Genomic DNA, 10,743 nt, shown 5'->3' with positions numbered 1-10,743 from the left:
GAGCTAGAGAAGTGGTCTTTTCAAGTTAAGCTTAAGTTTGATCCAAAGAAAAGTTTTCTCTTGGGTATTGCAAAAAGTAATACAGTCAAGTGTCTCCCGACTCGTTGGGACTTCGGATTATTGGTTTTTCTGGATAATAGATCATGAATTTAAATCTGGTAACATGGCATGCAGTAATTATAAAATTAAAAATATGAAACTGTAATTTATGAAATAAAGAGCAATTATGATCTAAAGGGTATCAAAATTTACAAAAAAAAAAGCTTAATATTTATTTATTTACTTTATTAAACATTTCATTCAACGCACGCATGCGTAAAGCCTACATTACGCATAGTCGAAATTAGAAAATTGCAACCAGAAAACTATTTGATGTGTATTCGTTATATTTATAATGACAAGGAGTTTGATTTAAATCATATCAAAGATGGAGTACATCGAGATGAAATACTACATTTAGTAAGAAATTATAAGCCAAATAAAATAAAAACATCTGCCCTGAATATAAGGATATCTGACAGACCAACTTCCAATTCATCGCGGGCCGCGACGTTCCCCCCGCAGAGCAGCGTGAAATTAATAAACAGATTTCAGAATGGTTAGAGAAACAAAGGATATACCTTTATCCATTTTTTGCGGCAATTCTACTTTTTGTTTGATGGACATTGAAACATGCTTTCACTTTGTAGATCCTTTGGCAGCTCCAGAATCAGATATTCATTTTGACATAATCGAAAGCTGAAGCCTACTTTTATAAAATTGCTCTAACAGTCTGCAAATAATAATAAGCCAAATCCAATTCGAAGATTAAGGAACAACGCAATCTGCAACATTAACTGAAATAGATAATTTTAGCTTAGCTTATACCATCCGTTATACATTAAATGGGCATGCGTAAACGCATTACGCATTTATGCATGCACATAATACGTGACCCATGGTGGATTGGTTCGGTCCGAATGCGCATGAAAATATTACAAATTCAAAGAATCGCTCTCTTAAGAATTATTAAGTGTTTTAAAACTGTTTCGACAGAGGCTCTTCAGATTTTGGCTGAATGTATTCCGGTTGATATTTTGGCTGTATGCTATTTACCAATTAAAAGCAAGCAATGGTACTGTTGATTGCTTCATTGATGTTTTCTCTGCTAGACACTCTGAGCTAAATAAAGTATCAAACTATCACCCGACCTTATCAAAGAAATTGAATTGATATAAGGGCTTCCTGAATATGTCAGATTATACTTTTTTAAAGATGGTTCTAAATTAAATGGTCATGTGGGGGCAGCTTTTTGCACGTTTTCTCGTGACACATCAAGTATACAAAGAAAGTATAGATTATCTGATAACACATCTGTCTATCAGGCAGAGCTAGTGGTTTTATGGGAGGCCTCGTAAAGTTAGCTAGTGGTTTTACGGAAGGCCCTATTAGCTCAATTCAAATTTCACAGAAGATCTTGTTGAGATCTATAGTGATTGTCAGAATTGAAATAATTGTGCTGTGCTATTGTTTCAATTATGGACGTTTATCCTAGTAACTATGCAATAAAGCAGATAAAGGACATGCTCATCTTTCTTGCCTCTTTTAGAGATGTTTTGGACGAAGAGCCGCATCGGCACCATCAGTAATGAGCTAGCCAATAGACTGGAAGTCAAGTTATACATTTTGATTTGAAAAAACTTCTTTTGATTGCCTGAAATAAAAAATATATGTCTTCTTTCTTGCTGAAAAACAGAAGTATGACTTCTGGGCAGGGAAAGTGGAATGAACCTGATTCCAAAGGAAGGTTCACTTACAATTTAATTTCAATAATAAGTGCAAGAAGGTGTATGAGCGACAAGTATCTGAATTAAGCCTTGACTCATCATGGACATTTTCCATCTTACTATGAAAGGTTCTCGGTTAAAAATTATGTTTGTCCTTGTGGCATAAGAAATACTAATTAAGAGTACCTGTTATTTAGTTGTTCCTCTATGAAAAATATTGTACAAAGATTTATCCTTAATATTACTAAATTATGTTACTAAATGTTGTTAAATTTTATGTAAAAATGTAGTGCCTAAATTAAGATTGTCAAATTTCATAAAATATGTATCTGTAAACAAAATATAATTGTATATTGGATGAGTTCAGAATATTCTGTCTGTTTCATTTAAAACTAAAATATTCACATATATATTGTTTATTTATTTCTTCGTACATGTAAGTAAACATGTGTTTTATTTTGTATTACAAAATTTGTTAGATCTCACCAGTCTTTAGTGAAGAAGTTAAAATTTGTAGTAGTTCTTTTTTTTTTTAATGTTATTTAAAGCAGTATGGTGGCTGTTCTGCTGCTTGTGGGCCTGACTGGTCCTGTTTTAGTATTTAATGTCCCGTTCAGGTAATTTTGATCAGTCATAATTATATGTAAATAAAATATAGAAGGATTTTTGTTAGCAGGTTTACAGGATCAAATATTAAGTTGTTTCTAATTATAAATTTTATACTTTATTTTTCATACACTTTTAACGAAGAAATTACTTATTGGTGTCATCTGTTACAGAAGAAATTTTCATGGGTTTTACAGCTGTAATTCCCTTCCGAGGTATTTCACTGTCTTTAGCTAAAAGATTTCTGCTAAACCACGATGGTCTTGTTTTGGGTAGTTCTACTATTCTTTTACCTTGATAATATTTACTGTCCTTAGGTTCATTCTGATACACAACTACAACTTCTTTATCAATAGGATCCAGTTTTAATTCATTCATGATAGCATCTTGCATTAATTCTGTCTCAAGTTTTACTTTGTTGTAACAGTTACCTATAAATAAAAAGAAAAAAAAGTCATTAACTACATATAATTAATAAATTCTTTATAAATATAAAATTCCTTATAAATAATAAATATAAAAAATAAATAACAAATGTAAAATAAATAATAAAATACAAGGTTCTGTATGAACTAATCAAGTAACTGCTACAAAAACACCTTAGAGGTACAAGATTTTTTTCATAGAAGTAAAGAAAATATGTTTTGCCAGAAATTTCAATTATAAACAGTGTTATTACAAGGTGTGACACACATACACACACACAAAAAAAAAAAAAAAAAAAAAAAAAAAAAAAAAAAAAAAAAGATCAGTTCTCTGTGACATTTTCACCTTCAAAATAATCCCCTTCATTCACACACTTCTGCATTCGGTGCTGCCATTACTGGTAAGAGGTTTTTGGAAGGGACTGTTTAGAAGGGACTTAGAAGATTCTCTGTTTTTGCCTGAACGTCTTCAACTGAGGTAAAACTGCTTCCCTTTAAGCAAGATTTAACTTTAGGAAATAAAAAAAGGTCACATGGAGCCAAATCAGATGAATAAGAAGGATGCCCTTATCACAGTAATGTTTCTGCTGGTCACAAATTGCTTGACAATTAGGGATGTGTGAGCAGATGCGTTGTCCTGGTGCAACAGCCATTCACCACTCCACAACAGTGGCCTTTTTTCCCTATATTTCTCATTAAGTCTTTTTAGTACTTCAGAGTAGTAACGTTAATTAACAGTCTGAACACTGAGAAACCACTCAATCATTCCATTAATTCCATTAATTCAATCAAAATTCCATTAATGTAGAAGACAATTAACATTGCCTTGAATTTTGATTTTGACATGCGTGCTTTTGTCCCTCCCCCACTGAAAACCGTTCATGCCATTCAAACACACGTGCACGAGACAAAGTTTTATCTTCATAAACTTCAGTTAAGATTTGAAATGTTTCCGTGGCTGATTTCTTAAGCTTCACAAAAGAAACTTGATGTTGATTCGCCGTGCAGTTTTTACACTAGACATTTTTTCGGCAGAATGCAGTTGCACATGCTCACTCAGTGACATAGTACTCCCAACTGGTGTGATCAGTAAGTCGAAACTGGCCGCATAGATAGAGGAGGCTTGTGGAATGATGTCACCAAAACAGTTATTGTCAGCTCCAGTCCTATTTCAAGCTACACACTTAGTCTCGTTTTTTTTTTCACACCTCATATACATATATAGAATTTTATATCTTTAATTATATATTGTAATGTTAGTGTAAGGTTAACTGAACAAGGTAAAGCGATTTGAGAACTGTTTGCCTATAGGGAGGGATAATTTTATGGAAGACTTTTCAATAGAACTAGATTATATTCATGTTACACATAAGGAAACCATGAAAATTCTTATACAGTTGCCCATTTGCTGGGATATGAACACAGGTCAAACTTCCGAATTTCCATGAATTTATGCTTGGCTCTAATGAGCCTATCTGAGTCTTGCGTGCATATGGGTTCGTAATGAATTGAATGCGAATCAATGGTAGCTTCATAAAATTTATTTTCCCAAAAGAAACACTTTACAATTTTGGAACTTTCTACAAAAACACTCGTACAGCTCTTCTTAGTATCTCATTATAGCTCTCTTCTCTCAGTATCACAGAGCACTTCAAACTATTAAGATCATTGTTTAACATTGTGTTAACAACACACAGTGCATCTAAAAGGCAAAGCTCTCATAGAGATCTCAATATTCTGAACTAACAACTAAAAGCTGATGCTCTCTCTGGTCCTATATAGTTTTCCCTGGTTGCTGAAAAATCTCCAGTATCTTCTATTTCTCAAAATTACTGAAAAGCATATAAGCTTAAAGCTACATATAAGGGCCAGATATAGTTAAACTGTAATTGATCCATATGTGTAAATATAAATACACATATGGTTCAATTACAGTTATACAGGGACCGCATCAGAATTCTTTCAAATTTGATGACTTTTAGTGACAAAACCATCTCGCTAAATTGGCAAATAGACTTGCCCATATAGTCTTATTTTTCTGGCACAGCTTCATCTCTTCAAACTTTTCAGGGTACAGTACAAAGTCTGTAATCCGGACTCGTCGGAACTTCGGCGATTCCAGATTAGGGGTTTTTCCGGATTATAGATCATCAATTTAAATCTGGTAAGATAGCATGCAGAAATTATACAATTAAAAATATGAAACTGTAATTTATGAAATAAAGAGCAATTATGACCTAAAGGGTATCAAATTTTACAAAAAAAAAAAAAAACCTTAATATTTATTTGTTTACTTTATTAAACATTTCTTTCAACGCGCGCATGCGTAACGTACGTGCATTCTTTACACGCATGCGTAAAGTTTGTGGCTTTGAGGTCCAGATTATAGATCATTCCGGATAATGGACATCCGCATTACGGACTTTGTACTGTATATTATACAAAATATATTGCAATTTCAAATATAATTTCACTAAAATTATTTACATAGATACAAAATTCATAACAAATAGTATTTAATGAATAAAATACATTACCCCTTTCTTAGCATTGTTGCATTATGGACATTTAAAAAAATTTTCTGCCTGCACTAATGACCTCAAAAGGAAGATTATAACCCCAAAATGATTTTACTAGGATATGGTGGGATGTCGAGAAAATTATTTGCTAAGAGATGCTCACATCTAACTACAAGATTTATTACTTAGTCGTCAAGTGTGAGCTGATATTAGCTGCTACTACAAACAACTTTACAGACTGAAAGATTTAAGATCCAACAGCCTAGTGCTCATCAGATGCAAAGGTATTATCGGTTGATCTTTGGATTATGGTAACTTGGCGATTTTTTGGCGAAAATTTGGCGACCAACTCTGCTACAGCAACCCTCTATTTTTGTTTCGCTGCCATTTTGTCTTCACGAAGTAAAGACATGTTTCTTTTCTTTTTATTTACTGAACACTTTTTCCAACAATCTACTAGCCGAATTACACTTATGCTAGAAATTTTATGTAACAAAATTGCTTAATCATGACAAATATTAACTGCAAAATTGGGAAGAAGTGCACAATCGCAAACTCCTTGCGCGTTTTTCAGAATAGCACATACACATAAACCATGTACACATCGACTTATTTTTACTTAAAAAAACATCCCAGAATTGCACAAAATTGGCATTGTGCACACTCTTCACTATATCCATGTACACTGCTTTTTTCTCATAAATTAGAAAAATTTCGCGAAAATGTATGACAATTTTCTGAATCTTTAAATCCGGCAAAAAGAACATATATCAAATGACCTGATCGCGAAAAAGTATATACCCTTTCCAAAGATGAACATTTCCACGTATAAAATAAATAAAATATCCAAAAACTTTTACCTCTAAATTATCTATTATATTATAAACGTCACCAACAAATTCATACCGCAAACATTACAGATACTTAGTGTCAAATATTTAAATTATTTCCATGCATGTTTACTTCAACTAAAACATATACCAAATTCCTACAAACATAAAATTCACAAAATAACTATCATTTAATTAAAATATCACTAAACCATGTACACATCGACTTATTTTTACATCCCAGAATTGCACAAAAATGGCATTGCACACACTATTCACTATATCTATGTACACTGCTTTTTTCTCATAAACATATAATTCACAAAATAACTATAATTTAATTAAAATATAATTAAATTCAAAAACACTACTTAAAATACAAATAAGCACATACATTAAATTAATAAAAATTAGCTTACAATCCTAATTACTTTAAACTAAATCATTGCTAATAACAATTTTCCAATAATACCATATTACTTTATTTACTCCTTACATTTAGAACAATGCATAAAAATAATATCCTCAAATAATTAAAAATACTAACTTACCTAATCTTCTTCAGAATCTTGATTACGTGGCGGATACACCTTTCTTATTTCCTCCGCTAAATGAAAAGCAATCGTATGTGCGCCTGTTTCAGGATCTTTAAAATCATACTTATAGTTCACAGCAAGATGTTGAAAACCTTCATCCTCCAAACAGACTTAATAAAACTTAATAAGCAAGCTTTACTTCTATCTCGCACAACCTTAAAAAAAACACTTATTACTACCCCTTTCAATCCCACTAAATACCCATTTCGAATTCACTTTAGATAGGGCCATGGGATCCAAAAATTAACCAACACTGTTTCACACAACACAGAATAAAGCTAAATACAAAATTTCCAGATTTTTTCCAGATTTCCCCCTTTTCTGATTAAAGAACTGTAATTCGTCCATTAATGTCACATGACATATCTCATGATCTCTCATTTCCCTCACACAAAATAATGCGTAATCGGACCTGAGTACTTCTCACATTATTACCAAAGTTCTAGGTAGTAACCTTTATCGCCTCCAAAATGTCGCCAAACTACCAGTTACCATATTCCAAAGATCAGCCATATTATCTTTCATTATAATCATGAAGTACTTCAACCGAAAGTACTATCCTTGCTTGGGAAATTTTACTGTACTTGGCTTATTTTTCTGCCCTTGAACCTACATAATACCACTTTTAGCATTCATTACAAGAAACTTTCAACGTCCAAACCTCTGACAATGTAAAGTATGTAAAAACAGCATTGCTAGCTTTTTACCTCCTACCAATTTTTATACATAGCTAAGGGAGGTAGTATTTTTGGTCAAAAAATTTGTCAATGAGTTTTCAATGAATTAGCATGTGCAAAACATGTTTTTATTATTTTTACAATGATGTTTGTCTGTGTATGTGAGAGACCATTTTTTATCTCTGATATTTCTTATATCAAACTCCCCAAAACTTCTGTTTGGCATTCATATAAAGAGTTGACTAGATTTTGGGTAAAACTGGACAACTGGAAATGGTATTTTACTTGAAGTCCATAATAGTTTTGCAATAATAAACGTAACATATTGCTGTATATTCATAATACATTATTGCAATTGAGTATTGCTACCTAAATATCACCAGCATATCCCTGCAGATCAAAATGAATTTAGACTTTTTTCTATATATACGATAAAAATAAACATACATTGTTGCGTTTTTTTCTCTTCTGCCACCAGTTGTTACGTTATTTTCTTCCTTTACGTTCGAACGGGGTTCATGTGGATTTAGAGTAAAAGATGACGACACTTGACGAAGTATCGAAACACACTTTATTGGCCGGTATTAATCAGGACAGCCTCCAATAACACTTTTTACAGTCGTCGAAGATCTACTATAAAAGCTGGAACAATCAGTGACACAGCCTTCACACTGTCAGGCAATAACGTTGGAGACAGCTTCCTGCAAAGCACCCGACTCTGCTTGGTTGTTCTCGGAACTCCTCGTACTCTCTGACTCTTCGGTTCAGTTGCTCCTGGAGCTCAACGCGCTCTCTCGATGATGCACTAACCGCGATACACTACGAGACTCTTTCGATGCACTCGACGACCCACTTGACACTCGCTGCCCGGCTGTTAACTCGATCGACTTCACAGAGATTGACTTGCTAGACGAGACACCAACTCGCACTCTATGCCAGGCACATACACGGAGACACACTAACTGACTGCGTACCAGCAGTGTTTATATAGCTTTCGGCTTGTGTTCGAGAACATTCCGGGCTAAACTGGTAAGATGATTTTTTTAAAGTGAAAATAGGTTGATGTGAACATGGATAAAGTCAAGGGAGTGCACAATGCCAAGTTTGTGCGATTCTCTGATGTTTTTTTAAGTGAAAATAGGTCAATGTGTACATGGATACAGAGTTTGTGCAATTCTTTGACTTGTTATTTTGTCTTCACGTAGCAGGAATTTTTGGCACAAATTCGCCGCTACACAAAGCCAGTCAAAGAACCACATAAACTTGGTATCCATCTACCGACAAAAATCACCAATTTTTGCCAAGGGGCACCCGTAAATATATTTTTACTTGCTTTTTTTCTTCCAAAAAATTAAGAATAAAGATGTAATGTAATTAAAATAATAAATTAAAAAATGGAAAACATACCACACACAGTATGGACTGCATGAAAATGCCCACATGCCTCACAAACTATAAGGTTCTTCTTTGGAAGCAATAATTTACCCAAACCCATTCTTCGAGTCATACGACGTTCTAAGGATCTTCTGTGCTTTGGTACAGCCCACAGAAAAGCAGAATTAATTACACTATCTAAAATGGATTTTGAATTTGCCTTTTTTGATGTCGAGATGAGGCCACCATTGCAACCATTTGTAATTATACACAAATCTGAAAAAATAAACAACATAAATTAGAAATTTGAAAAGAAATAAAAGATTCTGGCTAAGCATACAAAAGTTATTTGTCTAAGGGGAAGTATGTCTTTGAGAGGGTCTTTTAAGGCTCTCTGGTTCATATTCGTGCATGCACCAACCAGTCTGCCAGGAGTGAACTACAAATACAGCTGATACAATGGTAATCTTTCTATCAAGTGACCATAAAAAATCTTCATCTGAGAAGAGTATATTAAATCTATTTTTTCCTCCAAAAATCCATTATTATAACATCTTTTTCGCTATAAAATGTGTGCCATCATTATAATGAGGATCAACCACACCAATATTTAGAATTTTTTATCTACTTATCCACTGATTGTAAGATAGAAGAAAATAAATTTAGTAATTTTAATTTAATAAAAATGCATAATAGGTATGAAAACACTTTTTTACAAGGTACTATTAATATATACATTATGACAGATTTTTTTAAAATAAATACAAAAAAATCAGCAATTTATTGCACAAAGAAAAATACAAGATTCACTTGCTGCATCTTTTTCAAAAAGTAAATTTATACTGAAAATGTAAAAATGATGTAAAATACGTACACATGCGGTAAAAATAAACATAAGACTATGAGAATGAAAATAAAACTACTTTGATACTTGGTTGTTTATTTTAGTGAAATGCTTGAGAAATATATATATATATATATATAGAGAGAGAGAGAGAGAGAGAAATAAAATAACACCTACTTTATATATTACGTACAATCTGAGAGCGAGATAAAAGCCTCGATGATAATAACCATTTTATGCAAGTATAAGGCTGTGATATGCAATCATTGGTGAAGGGTTTATAATTGAAAAGATCCTCACAAAAAACATGTCTGCACGTCACAACTTTTTAATTTTTTTCCCCCTTGTTCATAGCTTGGTGCCATAGGTATTAAAAGAGTCGTGGTTAAATCAAATGGTATGCATACAAAAGCAGTATATACCACACTGATTTATGTAATTTTTGCAAGCAATTACTAACGCGACCTTCGCACTACTATAGATATTAACATAATTATATGTAAATTCCATTAAAAAATAATAAAAATAAACTAGGCCATAATATAAGAAAACTTCTTGTTCTTATATTGATGTTCATAGTGAATATATTGTTCTAATAGACGAAATTATACAGTTTATAACAAATATATATATATTCTTTCTGTCATAAAATTAAAGAAGTATTCACAGTAACATTCATTAAATTTCATATTTTGCGTCTAATCACGCTAGAAAAATGTTATTGAAAAAAATTCGCTAAACTTTAGACAAAACAGTTAAAAGAAGTTCTGTACCTGGGACTTCTGAAGGGTAAGTTCTGCTTACTGTGTCTCGTAAAAAACGATTTATATAATGACGGAAGTTTCTTACGGTCGAAATTAAAGAATTCATACTGGAAACTTAACCTTAAAACGATCTAAAAACATAAACAAATCGGACATTAAGTTGCCATATAAGAGCAACTAATTCCATAATGATAACCAAGGAGGTTAGAATATGATAATAACCATAAAGGTTGATTCACTAGCTTTGAACAGGTTTCCAAGGAACTCAAATTCATGAAGAAGAAAATAAAAAAAAAATTCTTTTAAAATATCTATATGTAAAATTATAGTCTTATATTCATA

The 10,743-nt window shown here is 32.4% G+C and overlaps 1 protein-coding gene across 1 annotated transcript; it reads right to left on the bottom strand.

The window, feature by feature from the left end:
- Positions 1–2,459: 2,459 nt before the first annotated feature.
- On the bottom strand, positions 2,460–10,582 carry mRpL32 (mitochondrial ribosomal protein L32). The gene is made up of 3 exons (XM_035349667.2): positions 10,411–10,582; positions 8,827–9,069; positions 2,460–2,803 (listed from the first exon to the last, which is right to left on the bottom strand). Exons 1-3 carry the CDS (start codon positions 10,505–10,507, stop codon positions 2,520–2,522), a joined length of 624 nt encoding a protein of 207 aa, XP_035205558.1. The 5' UTR covers positions 10,508–10,582; the 3' UTR covers positions 2,460–2,519.
- Between the last annotated feature and the right edge of the window lie 161 nt (positions 10,583–10,743).

The sequence above is a fragment of the Stegodyphus dumicola genome, chromosome 12, assembly GCF_044657685.1.
Source record: "Stegodyphus dumicola isolate Sdum_Otavi_A_Nest chromosome 12, ASM4465768v1".
In the NCBI taxonomy this organism is placed as follows: Eukaryota; Metazoa; Arthropoda; class Arachnida; order Araneae; family Eresidae; genus Stegodyphus; species Stegodyphus dumicola.
This window is presented reverse-complemented; position numbering and strand designations above follow the sequence as displayed.